This window comes from Narcine bancroftii, chromosome 6, assembly GCF_036971445.1.
Source record: "Narcine bancroftii isolate sNarBan1 chromosome 6, sNarBan1.hap1, whole genome shotgun sequence".
Classification (NCBI taxonomy): Eukaryota; Metazoa; Chordata; class Chondrichthyes; order Torpediniformes; family Narcinidae; genus Narcine; species Narcine bancroftii.
The window spans coordinates 5,830,005-5,857,084 of NC_091474.1; the positions used below are offsets into that span (position 1 = coordinate 5,830,005).

At 43.1% G+C, this 27,080-nt stretch overlaps 1 protein-coding gene across 1 annotated transcript in view; it reads left to right on the top strand.

The window, feature by feature from the left end:
• Nucleotides 1–27,080, top strand: part of jph2 (junctophilin 2) — a 100,859-nt gene that overhangs the window by 6,596 nt on the left and 67,183 nt on the right. Inside the window, exon 2 of the mRNA XM_069888153.1 lies at nt 14,138–14,912. Within this exon, the coding sequence (XP_069744254.1) occupies nt 14,138–14,912 (775 nt within the window). The remainder of the gene's footprint in view (nt 1–14,137; nt 14,913–27,080) is intronic.

The following is a 27,080-nucleotide window of genomic DNA, read 5'->3' on the forward strand; positions in this document are numbered from 1 at the left end:
CATCATGAAAGTAATTTATTAATACACTGAATAATTAGTGCTCAGTACATATGTGAGTCAGAAAATGGGAGGTTTGAGCTTCTAATTTAGATTGACATTTGTCCTCAAATTCAGTCTTTCAGATTTGTCTTTAATGATCTGTCCTCTCAAGATGATAGACTACACAATGCAACACAGATTGTGCATATCAGAAAAGAAAATGTCTTTTGTTCTATATAATATTCATTCCTTGATGAACAGCAGTATAAATAGTCTGAACGTCATTGTCTTAGAATCTTACTTTAAGTGAATTGATTGTTTGTTTCATTTTTACATCACAACACTGGTCTCTCTCTGGAAAAAGTGGTAAAGCACTTTGGGATGCCTTGATACTATTAATGCAAGTTTTCTTCTCCCTTTCTGATATTTGCATCATTCAATGTTGCACATGTATTATTTTTAAACACTTTTAATTTCTGATTATTAGTCAGATTGATTAAAGCTAAAATGGTATTATGATGGCAAAGGATATTTTTTATATTTTAGACTAAATAGTATCAACTTAAATTTAAATCAAAGTATATAAACTGTAATAGATAGGTATTCACCCTTGAGGAGTACATTCGTTCTCACGCAATAAAGGTTTAGCTCAGAATTTAGCAATATGCTGTGTTAACCAAGCATTAGATATGGATTAACCTCTGATCTTCCCTTAAGAGAATGGGACAGAATATTTTCTTGGTCATTGTGTCTCAAAACAATATGTCAAATATTTAGTTTTGTTACATCAAAACAACTGAATATCAATTTTAAAGGTGATTTAAGGGCATAGTTTTAAGATGCCCGGGAGTAGTAAGTATAGGTGGGCCATAAAAGGCAAGTTTTTCACGCAGAGAATAGTGGGCCCATGGAATGTGCTGCCAGCAATAGTGGAGGAGGTAGGTACAATACCATCTTTTAAGAGACCATTGCATAGGTAGGTGGAGCTGAGGAAAATTGTGGGGGGAGGGGGTTATAGAGGGGAGAAATTCTAGGCAGAGTAGGTTATTAGGTTATGCTCTATGTAGTTTTTGAAGTGCTGACTCTCTGGTGACATCCAAAGCATTTTTTTTTACACATATAGGTTTGCATCCCATCTATTTGTTAAAACTAGGCTTTTTTCCACAAGTTGAAGCTTTTGTAAAAATCTTAATTGACTGTACATCATTATTGTTAGAGAGCTAGGGAGAGATTTTGTTCCATTTTTATTTTGGCACAAGCACATACAAACATTAAGGTCTGCTCTGGTGATGCCTCATCATCTTCCATTCAATTAGAAAATCTTAAGACTGCCAGAATGTAAATGTCATGAACCTCTGATAAAAGGTCATTAACACTGTAATATCAATTCATTTTTTATGTATCCATTGTTGCAATCTGAGCAGTTGAGTATTTCCAGCAATCGCTTTCATTTCAGAAATCCAGCAACTGCTCTGTTCAATATTTCGATGTATTTTGCCTTCCTTTGCCTCCCTCTATTTACATTTCTTCCACACAACTGTTAAATTATAGACTTCTTTCAGTGGATTCTCCGCTAAGAATGCGCTTGAAGAAGAGGAAGCCGCCCTATGAACTGAAAGCGCAGCGCTGGCCTCCTGAAGGGACAGCTGCACCGGATGCGCCTCTGAGCGCACTCCGGCTCCTGTCCCTTCGGGCTGTCAGGTTTGAGATGACTGGCTGTCAGGGTTGGGAGAGCCGGTGCGGGCTATCAGCGGTCACCCCTATCACAAACCTAACACTTATTTCTTTATCTTCCTTTCTTCTCTGGAAACAAAAAATACAAGTATATTTCCCAATGCTGATAATGTTCATGATTTCTCACTCTGCTGCCTTTGTTCCTATACCCAAGCTGACTTTTAATTGTTAAGATTTCTCACTTGTAATTTGACAAGCTTATCATTTATACTGACTTCCAAATTAAAAGTCGCATTATTTATTTTTTCAATATTTAGGAGGGTTATCTTACTTGTAAAGTACCAGCCAATAAAGTGAGGAGTCAGCGTTTTAGTATTCTATCACCAGACCTGTTCTCCCTGTACAGTGAAAACATCACAAGAACCATACAAGACCTACCTTGAATAAGTATAGGAGGGCATATTATCAACAACCTCCGCTATGCAGATGATACAGAACTGAAAGCAATCAGTGAAGTAAAATTACAGAAATTAGGATCTACCATCAACACAGAGAGCGAAAGACTTGGCCTAACTTTAAACAAAAAGAAAACTGAATTAATGTTAATATCAAAGAAACCTGATATTCAAAATTATAGGATCATTTTTGGGAAATGAAATCCTGAAACAAGTTCACAACTTCAAGTACCTTGGATCATGGAGAACATCTGATGGCAAATGCAAAATAGACATAAAAGCAAGAATAGCAATGGTAAGAACAGCATTTATAGAAATGAGAATCATCTTAACGAACACACATCAGCCTTAAAACTCTCAGCTGCTACATTCTTCCTATATTGCTGCATGGCTGCAAGTCATGGACCATCACAAAAGCAATGGAACAAAGATCAATGCAGCCGAGTGTTTTTTCATAAGAATGCTATGTTCATGGACAAGTTGCTCTTGTGTCTTGGTGTGAGCTTGCAGGCGCCTCAGATTGAAGAAACTGCCATCCGTGCGGTACCGGATGTAAACAGCGTCTTCATTTTTGAGGTCTTTCATGGCTTGTTTCATGCTGAAGAAGATTGAAAAGAGGGTTGGTGCGAGAACGCAGCCTTGCTTCACGCCATTGTTAATGGAGAAGGGTTTAGAGAGCTCATTGCTTTATCTGACCCGACCTTGTTGGTTTTCGTGCAGTTGGATAACCATGTTGAGGAACTTTGGGGGGCATCCGAGGTGCTCTAGTATTTGCCAAAGCCCTTTCCTGCTCACGGTGTCGAAGGCTTTGGTGAGGTCAACAAAGGTGATGTAGAGTCCTTTGTTTTGTTCTCTGCACTTTTCTTGGAGCTGTCTGAGGGCAAAGACCATGTCAGTAGTTCCTCTGTTTGCACGAAAGCTGCACTGGAGAACATTCATATATGACCAGGATAACAAACAAAGAAGTACTAAATAGAATGAACATTACTTAAAAGAATCAGAAAACAACAATCAAAATTGTTTGGACACATCATGCAAAGATATACATTAGAAAATTTAGTTACAACTGGAAAGCTGGAAGGAAAAAGAAGCAGAGGCAGAGAGAGAATGAAAATGATCGATGGATTAACCTCATGGTTAGAAATAGGGGAGGAAACAATTACAATTTTGAGGGTGAGAGACCATGATACATGGAGAAACATGATCGCCCACATTGAACGGCAAGGCACCTGAGCAAATGAATCTTGCTTGTAAAAGTTTGTAACAAGTTCTTGTTTCTTCTTTATGGACTATTGATCATGTTGTAACAGTCAATTTGGGCAATGATGGGAACAATCACAGCGGATACATATTAAGAAGCAAATGAATCATTGGGACCCCTATTTGGCATCTATCTGGCAATGCATAAATGGAGTGCCAAGAACTTAATCACCTTCATTTCTGATCTAAATTACAATTTGGAACTACTGCAGAAAAAATACATGACAAATCACAGATGTCTTACTAGATTTGACAATCATATTCCGATATAACTGGGATGATTTGTTTTATTTTTGAAGAGTGCCCAATTTTAGCAAATTGAAGTGGGGAGAACAAACCATTTTAAGAAGTGGGGACTCTATTTCCAGTTCTTTTAATTCCTGTACTTCTACTCTCAGTCCTTTTCTTCACAGCAAAAATAAAACACCAACCTCCACATTCAATGAATAATTCTCTGTAACTTCTGCCACTCCAGTATGATTCTATCATTTGAGATATCTTCTCCTCCCTGATCCTTTCATCATTGCAAGGTAAAAATTCTTTTCATTATTTCCTGATCCACTCTCCTTCTGATGGACTTTGTCATAAATGAAAGAAGATGCAAAAGCTGTCCATTTGTGGTCTTCTTTTCTGACAGGATGTTGTAGCTATTCAGCTGCACTCTACTGATCAAATAGTAGACCCATCTATATTAGAAAAACAAACAAACAGAGATTAGGTAAGTGCTTTGCAGAACGTCACCATTTTGTTTGTAAGGTTGACTGTGAGCTTTCAGTTTCTTGTCACTTTAATACTGTGCCCTACTGCCTCTGTACACTTACGGAACAACACCTCATCTTTCACCTGGGCAACCCTTGAAATGGAATATTTAACATTTCCAGGTAACCACCCATATTTTTCCACCCTCTGCACAGATGGGGCTGTACTTTTCTCTTTACATGTTTTTTCTCCTATAATTGCTTATTAAAAAAATATCTGTTACCTTGACAACTTTGGTCTGTACCCTATCTGTACTTTTCAACCTCTACTTTTCTGTACATAAAAATTCTTCACTTGGAAACATCATACTACTGGACCTGCCAGTAGTATTGCACCTTTAATAGTATCAAGGCATCCCAAAGTGCTTTACCACTTATTCCAGAGAGAGACCAGTGTTGAGATGTAAAAATGAAACAAACAATCAATTCACTTAAAGTAAGATTCTAAGACAATGATGTTCGGACTATTTATACTGCTGTTCATCAAGGAATGAATATTATATAGAACAAAAGACATTTTCTTTTCTGATGTGCACAATCTGTGTTGCATTGTGTAGTCTATCATCTTGAGAGGACAGATCATTAAGATCCAGAAATTTTTTTTGTCAGAGAATTTCCTGTTTATACAGCTGCAAATTTATAGCTTCATTATTAATCCATTTCCACATTTGTAAATTCAAAACTAATAAATTACTGAACCTCATAACTTAGTTTAAAATAAAAATGGGTTTCTGGAATTCATGCTTGATAGTAGTTTATTCATTTTAAAGTTCTTTCTCCACTCTATTCATTCAATTCCCTTTAAAGTAAACTCACACTTTGATTCAGTGAAGTTAACATCAAATGTTATGTAAATCTTGATGTTATTTAAATTAAATTACAATAGGATAGTAAAATCCAGAATTACATAGACGTTATAGCACAGAAATAAAAAGGCTATTTCGCCCAACTAATTCAAATAATGTTGATGTTTCTCACCAGCATTTCCCAATTCTATCACCATAAAATGTTTTGCTCTCTTAGGCCCAAATGAAATCTTCTTTTAATTCCTCATTCTGATAAAAAGAATTCAAGAATTTGCTATTGGATTTAGTGGGATTGCTGATCATCAGTTTTAGATTCAAAAAAAGGAAACTTAACAGATAGCTAATAACTAGCCACCCACGTGCATACTTGTGTAATTCTTATTTTGGAGCATAGACTTACTGAAGAAAGGTATTCAGATCCCCAGTGCTGACAGCTAGTGACAGTGGGATCCAGGATGTTTTTGAAATATCACATGAAATTTTTGGGCTATATTGTTATTAACTATTACAAATGTTTCGGATAAAAGCAATAGAGCATTAACAATAAAAGTTGAAGTTCTAAAACAATTTTAAAAATCAACCAAATTGTCCAAAAATGTAAATTAACCTGATAAGTTTTCTTTCATGGGAGCATTGGTAACTGTATGTCACAGTGCCAAGAAATTGGAGCTATCCCAGTAAACTTGGCATTCAGCATCTGCACCTTCACACACAAGGGTGTTATCTTTTAGCTAGGAAAGAAAGCTGTATTTGTGCAAGGCGTGCCTTGGCCTTTTTCTGTGCTAAACCTTTGTCAGTCACCGTTTTGTGCTTCACTGCTGCTCCCATGCCCTTCCATAGGAATCATGCAAGAAGGTCGTCAAGTTTATTGTCATCTGATTGTACAAATACAATGAAACAGCATTCTCTGGTCCTCGGAGCAGAAAAAAAAAATCAGACATACAACCAGAAATAACGCATATACAATCAATACATTATGCAGGACAAGAATTTAATCTACACAAATAAATGAAGCAGTGGTTCTCAACCTTTTTGTTTCCACTCACATACCACTTTATGCCACAGGTGCTGTGATTATTAAGGATTGTTTAAGGTGGTACGTGAGTGGAAAGAAAATGGTTTGAAAACCACTGTTTTAATCCTACCTCATTGACTCGTTATGTGCACGGTCTCATAACTCCAAAGGAAATGGGCCAATGACAATTTTTCTCAAACAAAATATTTTAGTAACAAATGGGTCTAGGGCAGTGATTCTCAACCTTCCTTTCCCACCTTAAGTAATCCCATACCTTGGAAGTATGCTTTAGGAGGACTGCAACTTCCACATTTTCAGAATTGTGATGAATCAGCACAGTTGAATTTTATTAATAGGATGTTTGAAGTGGATAAATCTTTGATATGGGCTAATATTGAATTATCTCAGATTGATGAGAAAAGGATGGACTGTAGCGGCAGCTACACTGCTAACTGAAATAACACACAACCAGACGGGTTGAGCTCAGTGAGCAGAACTGATTTATTGCAGGCTGCCTGGCTGGCCTTGTACTCCCAGCCTGGACCTGGCTGAGAACTGCGCTGGGGGTGGGGGGGGGGGGGGTGGTGGGCTGATGTCACCAGGTCATCATGTGGGTCCCCAAGCGCGGGCTTCTGAGCCCGGTGCCGAGGTCGAAGGGGAAACCCCCGATGGCACCATTTTGGCCGGCTGCCCTGCTGTGTGTTACAAGTGGGGCCGGTTCACCTGCCTAACAGCGTGCCGCCACACAGCCCCCCAAGAACTGGCGCCGATGTCCTTTTTAGTCGGGCGGCCTCGCTTCTTGGGCTGGGTCACAACTATTGGTTTGGTGGGGTCGAGGTGTGCTGGCTTCAGCCTGTCCACTGAAAACAGGTCCCTCCTACCGCCGATGTCCAGTGTGAACGTGGACCTTGAATGCTGGATGACTTTGTACGGCCCTTCGTAAGGCCTCTGTAGAGGTGCTGTGGACGGGCCTCGCCGAATAAAAACGTACTCTGTGGAGTGCAGCTCGCTGGAGACGTAAGAGGCCTGTGTACCATGTCTGGGCAGTGGTGGGGGTGCGAAGGAGCCCAGCTGGGCCCGGAGGTGGGGGAGTAGTTCATGCGGTGACCGCTGGGGGTTGTGAGGTGCGGTGACGAACTCACTGGGTAGCGCTAGTGGTGCGCCATAGACCAGTTTGGTTTATGACGCCTGTAGATCTTCTTTGGGCGTTGAGTGGATGCCCAGGAGCACCCATGGCAGTTCGTCCACCCAGTCGGGACTGGTGAGGCGGGCCATAAGTGCCGACTTAGGTGGCGGTGTAGTCACTCGACCAGCCCATTGGCCTGCGGGTGATAGGCCGTGGAGCAGTGTAGCTCGATCCCCAGCCTGTTGGCGAGCTGTGCCCAGAGCGCAGAGGTGAACTGGGCGCCCCGATCGCAGGTGAGGTGGTTCGGGACGCCAAACCGGGTGACCAAACCATGCAACAGCACTCGGGAGCAGGAGTCCGTGGAGGCGTCTGGCATCGGGATTGCCTCAGACCAATGATTGGTGCGGTCCACCACCGTGAAAAGGTAACAGTTAGCTCGGGAAATGAGTAAGGGCCTGACGATGTCCTCGTGAATGTGGCTGAACCGTTTCTGGACGTGCTTGAACTCTTGTACGGGCGCTCTGGTGTGCCTGTGCACCTTGGAAAGCTGGCAATGGGTGCAGGTTGTGGCCCAGCCCGCGATCTGCTTCCACAGCCCGTGCCAGACAAAACGCTCTGCCACCATGTGGACTGTGGACCTGATTTCCATCAGGGTGTGAAAGGTTATGGATATGGTGGATGACTTGCCTGTGCCACTGCTTGGAAACCACTGGTTGTGGGGTGCCCATGGAGACATCACACAGGACAGTGCCCTCACCACTAGGAGCCTGGAGGTCCTGGAACTGCAGGCCCATGATGGCAGTCCTGAAGGCTCGTGTCTCCTCGTCGGACTTCTGGTCCCAGGCGAGCTGGTCAAAGTCGAGGGCGGGTGTCAGCACGCAGATGGCCAGTCGTGGGAGTGCATCGGCGACCATGTTGTCCTTCCCCGCCTTGTGCTGAATGTCGGTGGTAAACTCTGACACGAAGGAGAGGTGACGCTTCTGGCCGGCCGACCAGGGATCCTTTGACATGGCGAGTGCCTGAGTGAGGGGTTTGTGGTCGGTAAAGATGTCAAAAGTCCTTCCTTCCAAGAAATAGCGGAAATGCTGCATTGCCAGGTACATACCCAGTAACTCACAGTTGAAGGCACTATACTTGGGTTCTGGTGGGCGAAGAAGCCGGCTGAAGAATGCCAGTGGCTTCCATTGTCCATTGACTTGCTGCTCCAGGATGGCGCCGACAGCTGTGGCAGAGGTATCGACGGAGAGCACCATGTGCAGGTCAGTGTGTGGGTGGGCGAGCATGGTAGCCTTTGTGAAGGCATCCTTCGTGGCCTCGAATGCCCTGCAGGCCTCTGGAGTCCAGGCAAGCATTCTGTGTTTGGCCGTGAGGAGGGCGAAGAGCGGCTGCATGATGCGCGCAGCGCCTGGGACGAAAAGGTTCTGGAAGTTGATCATACCCGTGAACTCCTGCAGCCCTTTGAGGTTATCCGGGTGTGGGAACTCCTTGATTGCGGTGACCTTTGTAGCGGCATGTGTGGCTCCTTCGGCCGTGGACTCTGCATGGACTCTTTCCCGAACTGGCACTTAGCTGGGTTGATTGTGAAGCCGAAGTCGGCCAGTAAGGAGAAGAGGGTGAGCAGGTGGACCTTGTGTTGCACCCGATCCCTGCTGGCAACAAGGATGTCGTCCAAGTAAATGAAGATGAAATCCAAGTCCCTGCCCACTGCATCCATAAGGTTCTGGAAGGTCTGGGTGGCATTCTTGAGCCCGAACGACATGCAAAGGAATTCGAACAAGCCGAAAGGGGTGATGATGGCCATCTTGGGTATGTCCTTGGGGTGCACTGGGATTTGGTGATACCCGTGCACCAGGTCGACCTTGGAGAATACCCTCGTGCCAAGCAGGTTGGCCTTAAAGTCCTGGATGTGAGGGATCGGGTAATGGTCCGGAACAGTCGCCTTGTTGAGCCACCGGTAGTCTCTGCAGGGGCGCCAGCCACCGGAGGTTTTCGGGACCAGGCAGAGCGGTGAGGTCCAAGGGCTGTCAGAGCGCTGAATGATTCCCAGCTCAAGCAGATGCGAAAACTCCTCCTTCGCCACCTGGAGCTTATCTGGTGGAGCCGGCGTGCCTTGGCATGGACCGGTGGGCCTTGGGTGGGGATGTAATGGAACACCCTGCGGAATGGTGAAGCAGCAAAGAACTGTGGCTTGAGGAGGGCCAGAAACTCGTCTAGGATAAGCTGGAACTCGTCCTTGGGCATGCTGATTGTGGCCATCTGTGTGGGAGGTGTTAAGGCAAACAGCCTGAAAGGTATGGGCATCTACCAGGTGCCTACCTTGAATGTCAACCAGGACCCCGTGGGCGAGGAGGAAGTCGGCACCCAGTATGGCGATTGGAAGGGACGAGATGGTGAACCTCCACGAGAACTTATGCCATCCGATCTGGAAGTGAATGGACTTGTTTCCATACGTCCGGATCTCCGTTGCATTGGCCGCACGAAGGGGAGGTCCTCGAGGCCGGTTCCTGGACTCGACGGCCATGGCCGGAATGACGCTGATCTGGCCCCCAGTGTCGATGAGGAAATGTCAGCCGCTGACCGAGTCCCGCCAAAGCCATTAACAGTGGCTGGCCTGCTCGTTTCCCTGGAACGAGCAGGGCTGACGACACTTCCAAGCCTTGGCTCCCCAGCGCTGATGGTAGAAGCAGAGGCACGGAGCAGATGCCTTGCCTCTGGTTATGCTCTTTGTGGCCCCTGTAGGGACCGGGTGTTCTACTGCAGCACTAGAGGAAGGCTTGGAGTGGTCATGCCTGCGACTCATGACCTGCTGGACTGCTGACCCCTCCGGGAATCGCTCGAGCCATAGCTCTTGAGCCTTCTGAGCAACCTTCCTCGGGTGAGCAAAGCTCTCTTGGGCCATTAGCGGCCGGATATCCTCAGGCAGATGGTTGAGAAAGATGCACGCAAAAAGTGGGCAGTTGGTGTGATTGCCCATGAGTGTGAGCATCTCGTCCATTAGCTCAATCAAGGACCTGTCCCCCAAGGTGTTGAGGTGCAGCATCTGAGCGGCACGGTGGCGCCTGGATAGTCCAAGGGAGCCAGTGAGCACCCGCTTGATGGTCCCATATTTATCTTCCGCGGGTGGGTGTTGAATGAGGTGCAGCACATGTTTGACCGTGGCCTGGTCCACAGCGGCAACCACATGGTAGAACCTGTTATTTCATCGTGTCTGATGAAATCTGGTGGAGGTGAAACTGAGCCTCTGCGTGACTGAACCAGGTCTCCGGCTCCTGCACCCAGAAATCCAGGAGCTTGATGCTATAGCACTGATCGAAGGGTCTGTCATGTTGGTTGGGTTCAAAGGCGTTTGAACCTGTCGGGGTCACTAATTGTAGCGGCAGCTACATTGCCTACTGAAATAACACACAACCAGATGGGTTGAGCTCAGTGAGCAGAACTGATTTATTGCAGGCTGCCTAGCTGGCCTTATACTCCCAGCCTGGAACTGGCTGAGAATCGTGCTGGGGGCGCTGACATCACCAGGGCATCACGTGGGTCCCCAAGCGTGGGCTTCCGAGCCCGGTGCCGAGGTCGAAGGAGAAACCACGGACAGCGCCATTTTGGCCGGCTGCCCTGCCGCGTGTTACAAGAGGGGCCGGTTCGCCTGCCTAATGGCGTGCCGCCACAGGACCATTTTATTTATAAATGGAATTCACAGCTTTTACAGAGTTCTACTTTACCAGTTGTTGAAACATTTAATGGAATTATGGACTAAGAAGAATGAAATTATAGGTACTGAAGGTAAAATCTCAGCTAAAACTCTTTTATTTCAAAATAAGCTTTTTCCCTTTACATAATCCATTTTTGAAATTGTGGGATCAGAAAGGAATTAGATTGGTAGAAGATTGTAATAAGACTGGGTATTTTATATCCTTTCAATGAATGAAAGAGAAATATGAAGTTTCTTCAAATACTTTGTTTTCTTATTATCAGGTTAGAGCTTTATTGTTGGATAACTCTGGGCGTACATTACGACTACCTAGGCAATCTAAATTTGAAAGTTTACTTACTGAAGGTGGGAAGAAAGGATTTATATCTGAGATGTATGCTTTATTACAGAATAAAATGCTAAAGCCAGATATTTATAAACCTAAATTAAAATGGGAAAAAGATTTGTCCGTATCTATTTCTCAGGATGATTGGATATCTTTTATGTGAAGAAAATATGACTAAAATTGTAAATGTAAGGTATAGATTGGTTCATTACAATTTTATTCATCAGCTATATTTAACCCCTGAGAAGTTGAGGAAATATAAGTATATTTCTTCTGATTTATGTTTTAGGTGCCATAAACAAGTTGGTTATTTTCTACACACTACTTGATCATGTGAAACTATGAAGCTTTTTTGGAATAGAATTAAGGAACATTTTGAAGCTTTATTTAAATTTAAAATTTCACTTGACCCTATGGTATTTTTACTGGGTTATATTAGGAAATTGATTTTGGAATTAAAATTAGATAAATCTCAAATTACTTTCTTGAGATTGGCTTTAGCTATGACTAGAAAATGTTTGGTAATTACTTGGAAAAATGAGACTGATTTGAATATTCAACTATGGCATTTGGAAATGAGATCTTGTATTCCGATGGAAAAGATAACACATAATTTATGTAATAATAATTTTTTTTGTTAAAGTTTAGAGCTCGTATATGAGATATATGGGATTGAATATGTAATAGTTTTTTTTTGCTCACAATTGATGAGATTGCACTAAATTATGGCCAGAATTGAAGGTTGTTATGTAAATTCATCTCCTCTTTTACTCTATATTTTTCTATTTTTTGTGATAGTTTTAGAGGGGGGTTGAGAGGGGTGGGTGGTTTATATGGGGTAAAATATTATGTATTTACTTATTTTTTATTGTATGATCTAATATGATTTATAAATAAAATTTTCAAAACAAAGCAATCCCATACGAATCACAGCGTACTGATGGCATAGGGATTACTAAAAGTGGTATGTGAGCAGAAAAAGGGTTGAGAACCACTGTGTTAAGTGTCTCGGATGGTTAGTGTAAGCAGTTCCTTTCATCGTTCAGCATTTTTACTGCCAATGGGAAGAAGGTATTTGTGTCCTATTCCGATAAGACTAATAAATAAGAAGAGGGGTTTAACTACAGATTACAGAACAACATGATCACATCAGAGAAGTAGAAAATATCTTATGTAAAGGAATTTTATGTGTTTTATTTGTATAATTTTTGTATTCAATATTGATTTTGGACATAATACAAATTATGATTTAATTGTTTAATTATTATAATTATAGAATTTGATGTCCTGAATGAAATAAGTCCATGTAATAATTATGGCTAAGCTGCAGCAGGTTGTGAGTGAGTGCAGCAAAGAGATTGAGGCAACAGGCTGTGAGCTCGACTATCACAACTGCTTTATTTTGAATATCGCACTGCAGTCTTCATGCCCGTCCTCGGTCCCACCCCTAATGTCCCGGGGCTTGCGTCCAAGTGATGCAAGCGCAGACACGACCTTCCTGTCTGGGCTGGAGGAGACGGTCCCAAGGTGCCATCCTTGACACAGATGCCCCGCTGACAATGCGTGACAAGCCGTTGCAAATATGTGTATTGGCACAATGCTTCAAATTTTACAATTGATATGATATATATTTGATTTGATTTATTTTTGTGAATTATTTTTTATTGAATCAACATAATAACTAACAATAAGTAACCATAATACAATGTTAACAAATATATAGAAAAAAAAACCTAAAAACTAAAACTAACTGCATCGCTGTAACATGGAAATCCGATGTTTCATTAACATTAGATAGATGGGATGCTGAAATTCAAAAGTTACCTACAATTCGAGCAGTAAAATATTCTTTATTCCTGCTAATTTGGAGCCCATACGCTAGAAATATGAGGTTAAAATTATAATTTACTTTTTAAAAATTCTCCTGTACAGTGAAGTTTTCCCTGAATGAATAACAATTTTATGTTAGTTGGGTACCTTGAGTGTCATCTGATGTAATCCAAATTAATTTGCAGTTAAGAGATCATATATTTTAGTTATGGAATTGAACTAGATTTGGGGATGTGGGCATGGGAGGGTTGTCATATTGCCCCTAAAATCCAGCAGCAATAGAAATTCACCAAGACAAATAGTTAAACAAAAGTTGCTTTTAATGATCTTTAAACATGAAAACAGGATCAAACTTTAACTTATTACTATTAACTTAATCCCCTTCTAATTCTAAGCACATGTATATGTAATCTGTGTATAAGCTCAGAAAAGTTATTTGATTCACAATCCAATCTGACTTCTCATTCCTCCAAGTTCACTGGTTGCAGGCAATTCTTATACTGTGCACAGAATTTAACATTTATGAATTTCACCAGGCTTTGGCACTTGAAAGGTAAATGGTTACTGCTCAGGAAGGTTCTTGTCCATTTTCAGAGAGAGAGAGATTTGTTGCTCGTTGGACACAAACTGATTCCTTCTGATCAGCCACTTCAGTGTCTTGAATATCTGGGTTTTCCAGATGACAATCTCTTTCTTTCAGGTCACCCTTATCTCATGCGAAACATTACACAGCCAGCCATCTCCTCTTGTATGGATCACAAGCACTTTGACTAGGCTGAACTCAAGACCCATCTTCAAAATGAGGTTTTTCCACAAGCTTGCCAGATTGTCCTGTTCCAGTCTCAGCTGGTGCTGAACTGCAGAACTGAATTCTCTCCCAGAGAGAAGCCTGTTTAACGCTCTCCACTTGCAAAACCACACGACCCTCTCAGAACAGCGAACTGCGCTTGGACAGCCTGCGGCACCTGGCCCCCATCTTCCCAGACGGTTCACCTGGTGCTTTCCAAAACCATAATCCATCTCCTCCACAGCACATCCAATTAACACCCACTTGTGAAGGCCTGAGGAGCACCCTTCAAAGTTTGAAGCTTGAGCCAGTTAAATGAGATCTGTTGGTGTGTGACCTTCCTCCCCCCAACCCCCCCCCCCCCGGGGCGCGGCCACCCTGACTGAGGTGTGTTGTGTGCTTGTATCTTGCAGGGACGTACCAGGGCCAGTTCACAGGCGGGATGCGCCACGGCTATGGAGTGCGCCAGAGTGTCCCCTACGGCATGGCCACCATGATCCGCTCACCACTCCGGACCTCGCTGACGTCACTGCGCAGTGAGCAGAGCAATGGTGCCGTGCTCCAGCACGAACCCCCCGCCGACGCACTGGTGCCGGCCCCACCCGCGGGCGCGGGGCCTGGCCGCGGGGGCTTCGCGCTCAGCCTGCAGAGTGCGGGCGATGCCGAGCCGAAGGCCAAGAGGAAGGGGCTGTTTCGCCGGTCCTCGCTGCTCGGCAAGCTGAGGAAGAGCGAGTCGAGGAGCTCGCTGGCCAGCCAGCGGAGCAAGCTGAGCTTCCCGAGGAGCGACACCGGCCTCAGCTCGGCCGCCAGCGACGCCAACTCCACGGCCAGCTTGGCCGATGACTTCCCGCCCTCCGAGCCCGACATCGACGCCACCACCACCGAGAGCTACATGGGCGAGTGGAAGAGTGACAAGCGCTCGGGCTATGGCGTCAGTGAGAGGTCAAGCGGCCTCAAGTACGAGGGCGAGTGGCAGGACAACCTGCGGCATGGCTACGGCTGCACCACCTTTCCTGACGGCCGCCGGGAGGAGGGCAAATACAAGGGCAACGTGCTGGTCAAGGGCAAGAAGAAGCACCTGATCCCCCTGAGGACCAACAAGCTGCGGGAGAAGGTGGAGAGGAGCACGGAGGGAGCGCAGCGGGCAGCGGCCATCGCCAGGCAGAAGTCCGAGATCGCCCTGTCCAGGTGAGTGGTGCCAGCATCGGGACTTGGTGCAAACATTTCACCTCACGGCGCTGCCAGGAGCTGAGGGCAGCCCCTGGGCCACTGAGTGCTTGTCTCCCCCCCCCCCCACCCCCCATGGCCTGGGGGGGTGGGGGTCCTTGAGGATATATAGAGGCTGCTTTTCTAAGACACCCCTCGATGGAGGGAAGTCTGGTGCCTGTGATGTCCCCCCCCACCCCCCCTAGCCGAGTTCACAACCCTCTGGAGTTTATTCTTATCCTGAGAGTTGGCAGTGATGCACCAGCCAGAATGCTCTCCATGGGCACACCTGGAGAAGGTCTTGAGTCCTGAGGAGCCGCAAAGAAGAGCCACTGGCGAGCCTTCTTTGGGACCCCATCAATGCGGGGGCTGCACGACCTGGTCCTCGTCGAGGGCTCAGCAGCGGAGAGGCTCCAGGGCAGATCCTCGGATTTGTTAACCCCCCCCCATAAATTTGAAGTTCTTGACCCTCTCCGCTGTTGAACCCTCGATGAGGACTGGGTCGTATACCCCTTACTCACTCCTGAAGTCCTAGAACAGGAGGAGGGAATCTTTCAACACAGTGTCAGAAAAAGTACAGAATATCCCTCAAGTAAGTAAGGCTACTCTTGTTATCTGTGTTGATGATGCTTATGTTTGAGAATGCTATGTAATGTTAAGTTTACTATTGAAGGTATTGGTTTCACAAGCAAGGTTGGCATAATTGTCAATGTGGACCATTTAGCTGAAGCAATGTCAATCCTTCAAGTTTGAAGATTCTGTCAATTTTGACAGAAGGAATAGTAATATCATATCAAATTAAGGTGGTCTGGAACTTCAAAGGAAGTTCCTAAGAGTTGGTGATCCAAAAGAGAGTACATTATTAACTTAGCTCCTACTTTTCCCCCATGTTTTTGCCAAAAGTAAACATGAGGGTTTTTTTTTTTTAGTATGTATATCTCAATCAAATATAGCATGCCAAATATTCTGAAATTGCTATAAATTACTGGAGATACTTGACAGGTCAGGCAACATCTGTGAAAAGAGAAAAGTTTCTGTTTCAGGTCTTTTATTGGGTAACGAGTTCTGAGTTGTAGAGAAAGTGGGAAGGAGTGAAGAGAACAAAAAAGGGGTTTGATCTTTGATCTGGTGCCTTGCAGAAGGGATTGAATGATAAAAGTGAAGTGGATGTTTGATGAAAGACTAGTGGAATTTGGTCCAGAGGAAGTAAATGGAAACGAAAAAAAATTGCTAACTGTAAACAAAAAGTTGTGAATGTTGGGAATGTGACATGTTCAGGCTTGAAATTGTTCTTTCGAATTGTAAAATTCAATGCAAACTCTAGAATGATGTAATGAGTCTCGTCTAGCTGGATAAATAAGGTGTTCAATGTTCTGACAAAGCCTGCAGTGTGTTTGTGTGTGGGGTGGGGTTCTTGGTGAATACCTTCTATGTGTATGTAATTCACTTGATCTATGAATTGTTTCTCAATTGATGTCACAAATGGAATATATAAAGTAAGAAGTGCATAGTTAGAAATGTTGATTCTGGAGTGTGTTTTTTAAATGTTCAGTGCTTGAAAATTATTTTGGTGCAACAGTCTACATATGTGATCTGCCATAATAGCCCAACTTGAGGAAATACAACCGACCTCTGTTACATTCTCCAGCAGGCATCAGAAATTTGACATCTTGGTATACAAATAAAGTAGCATGTGCATGGGTATTGTGACAGAGTATGTAGATATGTTTTTGGGAGATAAATTGGGAAAGGTTTGTTAAAGTAGGACACATGCAAAGACGTTAAAACAGATCTTATTTAAAATACTGGAGCTTTGCCCCGTGCGAGACATGTCGGGACCAACAGTCTTTGCAAGAGCTTTGGAGAGTGCCCAGGAGTCTTCACTAATGGATTTTTGCTTACAAAAAGGTAGCAGATGAAAGATCTTGTTGGAGCCTCACATTGTCTAGAGTGTTCTAAGAGGGTCATGTGGTTTTGCAAGCAGAGAGAGTCAAACAGGCTTTCTCTCAGAAAGAGAGACAGAGATCACTTCTACAGTGTTACAGCCAGTAACAGCAGCTGGGACTAGAACAGGACAAGCTGGCAAGCCTGTGGAAAGCCCCATGTGGAAGATGGGTTTGTATGTGCTTTGTTCAGCCTGGTCAAAGGCCTTGTGATTCATGTAAGAGGAGAGGACTGGCTGTCTAATGTTTTACTTGGAATAAGAGATTCAAAAAGACACTCTGTGGTGACCTGAAGGAAAGAGGTTATCATCTGGAGAACCCTGAAGGGGGAAAATTTCAACAGCAAGACACTGGAGTGGCTAATTAAAAAAAGAATCCGTTGTGGATGTCCTGGAAAAACAAATCTCTCTCTGAAAACTGACAAGAACTTTCCTGAGCAGTAACCATTTATCTTTCAAGCACCAAAGCCTGGTGAACTTTATAAATGTTAAATTCTGTGCACAGTTTAAGAATTGCCTGCAACCAGCGAACTTGGAGGAATGAGAAGTGAGATTGGACTGTGAACCAAAGAACTTCTCTGAACTTACACACACATTACATAAATGTGCGCTTAGAATTAGAAGAGAGTGAAGTAAGTCAATAGTGATGTTAAAGTTTGATTATATTTTCATGTTTAAAGATAATTAAAAGCAACTTTTGTTTTAAGTAACTATTTTTCTTGGTGAATATCTATTGCTACTGGGTTTTGGGGTCCTCTGGGCTCGTAACAGAATGTGATGGTGGTCCCACAAGGTGTACTATACAAATAGGGTAGACATCAGAGGCACTGCACATATTTCTGGGAACCCTGAAGAAGGAGAAGAAAGAGTTCATATTTGCAGATCACACCTCCCAATTCTCTTATCTTCAGCTGACATGTGAGCAATGAGTTCAGGGACTGAGGTTTTCTCAGTCAGTGTGACAAAATATGTGCTCTTCAGCTGTGTACCCCTGGAATTGATTTGCTCACAGGACATATCAACACCCTGAATTTTCCTATCATCTAGATTACTTAAGATAGTCCTGTCCAATCCAAAAGACCATAAGACATAGGAAGATAAATATTCAGCCCATTGAGTCTGTCACAGCATTTAATTATGAGCTAATCCATTTTCCCATTCAGCCCCATTACTTGGCCTTCTCCTCATAAACTTTGATGCCATGGCTAATTAATAACCTATCAATCTCTACCTTAATGACCAAGCCTCCACAATTCCTGTTGCAACAATTTCCACACATTTACCACCCTCTGACTAAAGAAATTCTTCTGCATCTCTGTTCTAAGCGGACACTCTTCAAACCTGAAGTTGTGCCCCCTTGACCTAGACTTTCCCATCATGGGAAACAACCTTTCTGCACCTACTTTGTCCATACCTTTCAACATTTGAATTATTTCAATGAGATTCCCTCCACCCATCCTTCCCTTCCTCCTTCCAGAATAAGATCCCTGTATTCTGACTCTCTGCTTTCTGCCAATAAGCCAATGCTCTACCCATGCTAGCATGTTTCCTGTTATACCAGGGTCTTTTACCTTGTAAAATTGCCTCGTGTTTTACGTTGTCAAAGGCCTTCTGAAAATCCAAATACACATCAACCACTGCATCTCCTTAATCTGGACTGCTTGTCACTTCAAAGAATTCCAATAGGTTTGTCAAGCAAGATTTTCCCTTAATGAAACTATGCTGGCTTTGACCTATCTTGTCATGTGCCTCCATAACCTCATCCATGAGCATGAACTCCAGCATCTTCCCAACCACTAACCTTGGACTAATTGCTCTATAATTTCCTTTCTGTTACCTCCCTCCCTTCTTAAATAGTGGCGAATTTCCAGTCCTCTGGGACCATACCAAAATCTAATAATTTGTGAATGATCATTACCCATGCTTTCATAATCTCTACCGCTACTTCTTTCAGTACCAATCTGGTGCAGTCTTATCCACCCTGAGACTATTCACCTTTCTGAACACTTTCTCCCTTGAAATACTGGTAGTAACTGCACTCACTTCCCTGATACCTTACAACATCTGGCACATTGCTGAGGTCTTCCACAGTGAAGATTGATGCAAAATACTCATTTACTGCCTCTGCTCCCATTATTATTTCTCCGTTGTCATGCAATAGTGGTCTTATACCTATTCTCAACTCGCTTATGTACCTGAAGAAGCATTTTGACTTTTTTTTTGAATATTTTACTTTAATATTTCCAAATTACAGAATCTCATATGATTGCCTAAATCTCAACCCCTCCCAACTGCTAACAAAAAAAAGTGTTTGAGCATGCCTTCATTAATTAGTCCATATACTGATCTTCAGGAATTCAACACTATTAACCTAACTATTATTTAAACCGTTTTGGGGAAGTTAATTATATCTTTAAGCAGTATGGTTCAAATAAGGTGGCCATATTTTAACAAACACGTAATATTTCTTTCTAAGATTATGCTATCTTTTCCAGGGGAGCACAACTTTGTATTTCCAAATTTCAGTATGTTCACTTTCACTTATGAAGCCTCTTGAGCCAAAGCCTCAACTTCCCACTCCTACACTGGGCCTCTCAAACAAAAGTCTTAAATTCCCACAGCTACACTGGGCCTCTTGAGCCAAAGCCTCAAATTCCCACTCACACACTGGCTGCTCCGTAAGAGCTTCCCTTCCTTTAATTGGGTATAGCTAATTAGCCAATGGAGAGATTTAAACGAGCATCTACCGTTCCTGGTCGTACCACAATTCCCATTTGCTGCACTTTGAGGTTACAGATGTGGTAGACTCAAGGAAAATTTGCTTAACGACAGAGACAATTGGATTGAACAAGGGCATGATATTGGAGACAATTTTTATTTGCCTCCTGAAGATTTATTGGTTGATGTGGTGCTTGCAGCTCTCATTCAGATATCTTCATCTATTAATCCTTGTATCTACAATTTAATTTGATCATGAAAAGTAATTTCCAATGGTAATACTAAATATTGGTGAGTACATCGTAGTCTGTATGGCTTGCCTTATTTTGAGTGCTACACTGCCCAGGAAGCTGGGTCTGAGGGAATAAGCCCCATTACCTCTTTCCTTGGCTTCTGAGTCATGTCCATGCTTGATTAAGTACAACTAAATGATATTATAGTGTATCTCATGGGCCATAAGGACCCAGCCAAAAATATCAGAGAGGAGAACGAATGACAGATAGTTTTATTAGGTGATGACAGTCTCTCAGAACACATTGCTAGTAAACAAACTGGCCCTGGAATTTTGCTCTGAGAAGATCTCCCTCTGTCATCATCTCATGAAATCATCTGATATTTCTTGAGATGTCCACTTCACCATATTTGTGTCTAAGTGAGCCACATCCAATTTGCTTGCTTTTGGTATTAGAAAGATCCCATGGGAAGTGGTTACTGACTGATTTCTAGACTGCGCTTCAGTTGGCGTCATCACTTTCTATTGGTTTTGAATGCCTGAACTATTGCTGCACGATGGGCATCTTATGCCAAGTTGTCAGAGTATTGCGCATGCACCTCTGATTTATTAAACAAAGAACATATTTAAAATCAACTCCAAAAAAGATTTTGGAGACACAGAGGTGACTGCAGATATTCTTCGTCAAACAGCCTGCCATTCCTGACACTTATAGTTACACAGAGATTCAGTAAACATGGCTTGTAATTAGCATGTTGACTCAATAGAATTTGTTAGAATACAAATTCCCATAAAATGGATTTGTTAAAATGTCTGGTCGCTGAGAAGACATTGAAAGAAATATAACCATTCTTCCCCCCCCCCCCCCCCCCGACTAATGCTGTTCTACTCGCTGAGTTTCTCCAGTAGATTGTGCTTAGTTAGTGAAAGAATTAGAATGCAACAGCATTGCATCTCAGTGCATTACCAGACATGACAGCTGGACATGCATGTTATTCAACAGAATATCAGAAATAGACCGAGGCATTAGGAAACTGTTATCTGAGAGACCAGCAAAGAGTCATGTTTTGTACTCTCCGAGATATCCTTGGAAAATCAATATTACTGTATGATTCAATGTTAGAGAAACATGGAGCTGTATGGAAAATAATACCAAATTATTGATCATCAGTAGTGCAGGGAATGCTGATTAAAGAGCTGTGCAAACCATAAGATGTCCTTCTTTGCAGTGGGCTTGTAATGTGAGAGTAATCTGCAATGATTGAATCTTGTTTAACTCCAGTTTACAATGGCAGACTTGGTGAAAATTATGGATTGCATTGTCATCATGCAGTAGAGGTAGAAAGGTGACACATTTTTGAGGGCTGTCAAATGTGAGAAGAATTCTCCTTTTCACTTGATTATAAAGTTTAAAAAAACACTTTCATGGATACACAAAAACTATAGATGCTGGAATCTTCAGCAAATACTGAGCTGCTGGGGGTTTTAGTCTAAATAAAGGGTCCTGACCATTTCTACCCATGGATGTGCCTCACCCACTGAGTTCATCCCAGCTTATTGTTTGTTGAATGTTCCTATGGTTGTAAAAAATGGTCTCTGCATTTTTCTTGGAGTTACTGCTCAGAGAATGTCACATCCATTGTGTCTCCCAATGGTCACAATTTGGCTGCTGGTTGGAGGCGATTGAGAACCCTGGTGATAACTTTCCATGTGGTCGATACCAGGGAGATTTCTTTATATTTTGGAAATCAAAGTTGTCTTGTGCAAGTTGCCGATGCATATTCAATACCATCATGATATTATATCTTCACGTAGAACAGGGGCTCCCAAAGTGGTGGATAAATGGCAGGGAGTCGAAAGGGGGTCAATAAATGCCAGGGAGAATCAATTGAACTTTGGCAGTGGAAAGCAGGGGCATATCAACGGAAAATAGTGCTTATGGCAGTGGTGGTCAACCTCTTGCAAGAGCGGGCCTTGGTGGCCTCCATATTGTATTTAGCTTTGGCCTTTGAATAAGTTGAGAGCGAACAGTGGAAGAAAGATGTATGCGTTCTTTGTCCCTTTGGTAGCGCCGCCACCCCACCCCTCCCAGGTCCGGCATCGCCACCCCACCCCTCCCCAATCTGGTGTCGCCACCCCACCCTCCCTTCAGCGCTACCACCCCCTTCCCCATCTGTCCAGTGCTACCACCTGCTTCCCCGTCTGTCCAGCAGGGGCGGGGAGAATTGTCAATGTTTTGAGTTGCAACCCTGAATCAGTGCAAGTGTGTTTGCATTGTCTTGCGAGAATAAGTTCCGATATCATGTGGTTTCTCCCACCTGGTGGGCAGACGACCAAATAGTGTGTTCATATATACTAATTGTGGCAGACATTGGGCAGTCATGCATTGTGGATACTCTGTTGTCCTGTGGATTAGTTGTTGTCAGTTGTTATTCAGGTGCTGTCTGAAACCTTAGTTAGTCATAGTTTGGTGTCATTAATGCCCATCATGCTTTGAGTGATGCAGGTAACCTTGTCATTATCTTGCTTGGACAATAGCATTATCCCCATGGTTAGCACTGCCAGGGGTGTTACTGAGGCTTTACTGGAAGTAGATAATTTCAGAGCTTGGAAGTGAAAATGCCAACACCATCTAATATCGAGTTGTGTCAAAGAAAACAATCTACGCATGTTTATAAACTCTTCCATACTCATAATCTGACAAATGTTTTCATGCATCCATAAAAGACTTTGTCTATATACTTCGTTTTTGCTGTCTTCATTCTTCTGGGGAAATACAGCAGTGCAATCTCTCTATTGTGAAATTGGCATTATACTCTCTGGTCTAATTAATGCCAAGTGTTGCTTCATATGAAAGGCGTGCTTGTAAACTAGTGGTTCAGCCTTCATAGTATCACTCTCTGAGCTGGTGATTTGTAACGTCAAATGGAATATTTTCATCTTCCTGTTTTTCAGCAAAGTGATGTTCCTGATAGTTGTTGAGCGTCTTTCGTGAATTGAAACAAAATGAATGGCTAGTAGGTGTGCAGAACTCTAGACAGAACACATGTTGCTGTTCAAGCAGATATTTTCTTACCTAATTATACAAAATGTCATCAGCTGTTTCAGAGTCCGCAATCTGAGTTATTCCAATATCTGAAAGAGGGAAGTCACTCTTAATTGATTCGATGTGCTCCCATCTTTGAAATGTTCTTCCTCTATTTGATGTCGAGATGTATTTCAAACACTGTGTGTGCTTGTGTGAGAGAGGTGGGTAAAAATAAGAAGTTTAACTTTGCATTGAGTTTATTGCACTAGACATCTTGACTGTGGGGTGATTCACTCCGAGAACAGATCTGCTGTCACTTCCTGTAATCATTTCTTATCTGCTCTGGATGACATACACCACAGAGGATATATCCCCTACCTTCTCACTGCACATTCATGTTATCTGAATCACTGTGAAGCAAAGGCCATGATCCCTTCTCTCCAATGTTTCCCTTGCTGCCAGTTTAGAGTTCAGGTTCAAGTATATTTATCACCCGATTTACCTGTTGAAACAGTGCTCTCTGATCCACGGTGCAAAACGGTGTGCACACACCTACAGTCGTAACACACAGTCAAAAGATGCATATACACAGTACAAATATACATGTAATAAAATAAATATTCTTAATAACTAGTGGAGTCTTGGAGAGTTGATTCAGCAGTTCAGCATTGCCCAAGGGAATAAGCTGTTCCTCAGCCTGGTGGATCTAGTTCTAGTACTTCTGTATCTCTTTCCTGACAGGATTAGCTGGAAGATGCTGCATGCAGGATGGTAGGGACCCACTCTGATTTTGCAAGCCCTCATTAAACAATGATTCTAGTAAGTTGCATCGATGGGAGGGAGGGAGATCCTAGTGATTCTCTTTGCTGCTTTTGTGGTCCTGTGGATTAACCTCTGATCTGAAGCTCTGCAAGAACCATACCGCACTGTGCTGCAGCCGGCCAGGACATTCTCGATGGAGCTCCTGTGGAAAGATGGCAGAATGTTGACTGGTAGCCTTGCCTGCCTCTGACTTGTAAGAAAGTGCAGTCATTGTTGTGCCTTCCAGACAAGTGGACTCTGATGAACTTGCTTCTCTTCATTCTCTCCACCACTGAGCTATTAATAAGTAATGGAGGGTGGTTGTCCCTGGTTCTCCTGAAGTCCATAATCATCTCCTTTGTCTTGTCCATGTTGATATTCGGGTTGATATTCTCGCTTCAGTTCGTGAGATTTTCCTTCTCTGTATTTCGATTCATCATTGTTGCTGATGAGGCAAACTAGCTGCAAACTTGATGACTCTGGGAGCTGGATCTGGCATTGCAGTCAAGGGTTAGTAGCATGAACAGTAGCAAGCGGAGAACACAACCCTAAAGTGTGCCAGCGCTTAGTGAGATGGTGCTTGACGTTCTGCTGCCAACCTGGATAGACTCTGGCCTTTCTGTTAGGAAGTCCAGAATCCAGATACAGAGAGAAGTGTTGAGCCCCAACAAGGACAGCTTCTCCACCAGCCTCCAACACATGAAAGCTGAGCTGAAATTAATGAACAGCAGCCTGGTGTATGAGGTGTCATTCTCCAGGTGGGTCAGAATGGAATGGAGGGACAAGGCTATAGTATCATCAGTGGAATGGTTCTATCTGTAGCTGAATTGAAATGGGTCCAATGTCTCTGGGTGGCGTGCTTTGATGCTTTCCCACTCCAGAGCTCGAAGCATTTTCATAATGGTGGAGGTCAATGGCACTGGGCAGTAGTCATTGAGACCTGTAACTATCATCCTCTTTGTTGCTGGGATGATGGTAGTTGCCTTAAAATCCATGGGGATAATGGACTACTGCAATAATGTGTTGAAGATACATTATTGGTCTCTATCCATTGGTCTGCACAGTCCTTCAGTAACGGGCCGGGTATGTTGTCTGGTCCTGCAACCTTTTTTGGTTCACCCTATCTAGAATTCTCCTCACTTCAGCTGTGGCTAACCAAGGGGCATATTCCTCAGGGGTTGATGGAGCTTTCTTTGGCATCAGCCTGTTCTTCTCATCGTAGAAAATGTTCAATCTGTCCGGAAGGGAGGTGACATTGCCATTGACTCACAAGGTTATCTTGTTATCTGTAATTGCTTTGACATCTTGCCACATGTGCTTCATGTCACCAGTGTCACATAGCTGACTATAGATTCACTGTGCATACCTATGCTTTGCCTTCCAGATTGTATGGGAGAATTCAACCCTGGTTGATCTTAGTGCCAACTTGCCTCCTTTCCTGAAGGCAACATCTTGAGCTCTGCGATTAGCACGGACCTCTGCATCAAACCATGGTCTCTGGTTAGCCCTGATTGTGCAGCATTTGATCTGTGTTGCATCTTTCATGCATTTTCTAATGTAACTAGTCACTAAGCTCATGTACTCATTGATGTTTGGCTGTTGTAGTAGGCCACCACCCTGAAACAGCTCCAGTCTACATTCTCAAATAAGTCCTGCAGCTCTGCTGTGTCTTCCCCACCTCGGCCACATTCTGATCTCCCTATGTATGAAATGGCTTAATTTATTTAGCCAGTGATCTGTGTGCCAGGGTTAGCAGAAGTTTATTTAGATGAGTTTAAAGCAACAAATGCACCGATGCGTTTCATGGAGTATTCCTTCCATCAATTAGTATGATAGATGTATTAACTTCAAGTACTAATTGTTGACATGCCATTTCAGTTATGGTGGACAGTCCAAACATTTCTGACATGATTAGGATTAAATTGTGTGACCAACTGCATGAGTAGTAGACATTTAATTAATGCAGTAGAGAATTAATAATGTTCTTTACAAAAAGTCCAAGAACTTGTAATGCCACTAAATCTTAGGGGGCAGGAAGAATAACTTGAAAATAACTTTTCCTTTCTTGTTATCTGTAATTGCTTTGACATCTTGCCACTTTTCTTGACATTTTCTACTTATTTGTTTTAGCATTACAGAAGTCTTGGCTGCTTAATACAAAACACACAGTTAAAGTGGAAACAGGAGAGCAAGCCTCTGACTCATTAGACTTTCACCTGCTCTCACCTGTCTGCTTTGGTCGACAGTTAGAATGCAAGTACTTTATTTAGGCACACCCAATTAATCCTTTCCCTTGCAATGCTCAAAAGTGCTGCAGAAACTCAGCAGGTCTTGCTGCATCTATAGGAAGCAAAGGGTAACCAACGTTTCGGTCCTGAGCCCTTTGTTGAGGTATGAGCAAAAGGAAGACAGGCCCCTGAATTAAATAGTGGGGTGGGGAGGAAATGGGGGCGGGGAGGAGCACAGGCCAACATTGGTAGATAGGGTGGGAGGGCCAAAGGAGAAAAGGCAGAGATTATAGGAAGAGGGAAGGGGATGGGGGTGAGGAGCTGGAGGAAAGTAGACAGAAGGATGGGGAGAGAGAGAGAAAGACAGAGGAGGGACCTAATGGAAATCTTTCCCTTTCTGTCGTGGATGCTGATCGCTGGGGTGGTGCTGTTTCATCTATTATCTTCTACTTTTTTGTCATCGTGCCTTATTTCATATTAAATAGTCTATTTGATATAGAATAAAATGAGTAATTTTATTGATCAGCTGCAGAATAACTTGGTTTTATTTCCATATTCTTTCCTCCTGATCTAATTATTATCACAAAGAATCTATCCCCTTTAAAAGCTGTGGTTGATTCTATTTCTTTAATTCCTCACTAGTAATGATTTTAAGAATATAATCGATTTGCATAACAACATTTGAACAATTTTCCTCGTTTCCTCCTTTTAAAATTTTGTTCAAAAGATAAAACCTGTGTCCCCTAGTTCTTGAAGATCTCCCACTAGCCTTCTGTCAACTTACTTTCATCCAAGCAAAACAAAGCTGTTTGTTCCACAATGTTGAAATTCTTCATCCGTGTAATGAATCCAGTACATCTTTTTTGCACCCTTCCTAAGACATCTTTCAAAAAACAGAGTTGACTCTATTGCTTCACTTGTGGCATGTCTAGTGTGTTATATGCTCAACTTAAATTTTCCTTTTTTGTACTGTATGTTTCATTTTGTTCATGTCGTGATCTAACATACTTGTATGCACATATACACTCAGATATTTATTTTTCTGGGCATCTTTCGCATAGAGAACCTTGTTGGGTAGTACCAGAAAAATAATTTTGCTGTCAACGTCACCAGAACCAAGAAACTCATTGTTGATTTTTGGAAGGAGAGGTTGAGGGACCTGTCTGTGTTGATGGGGAGGAGGTAAGACCTTCAAGTTCAG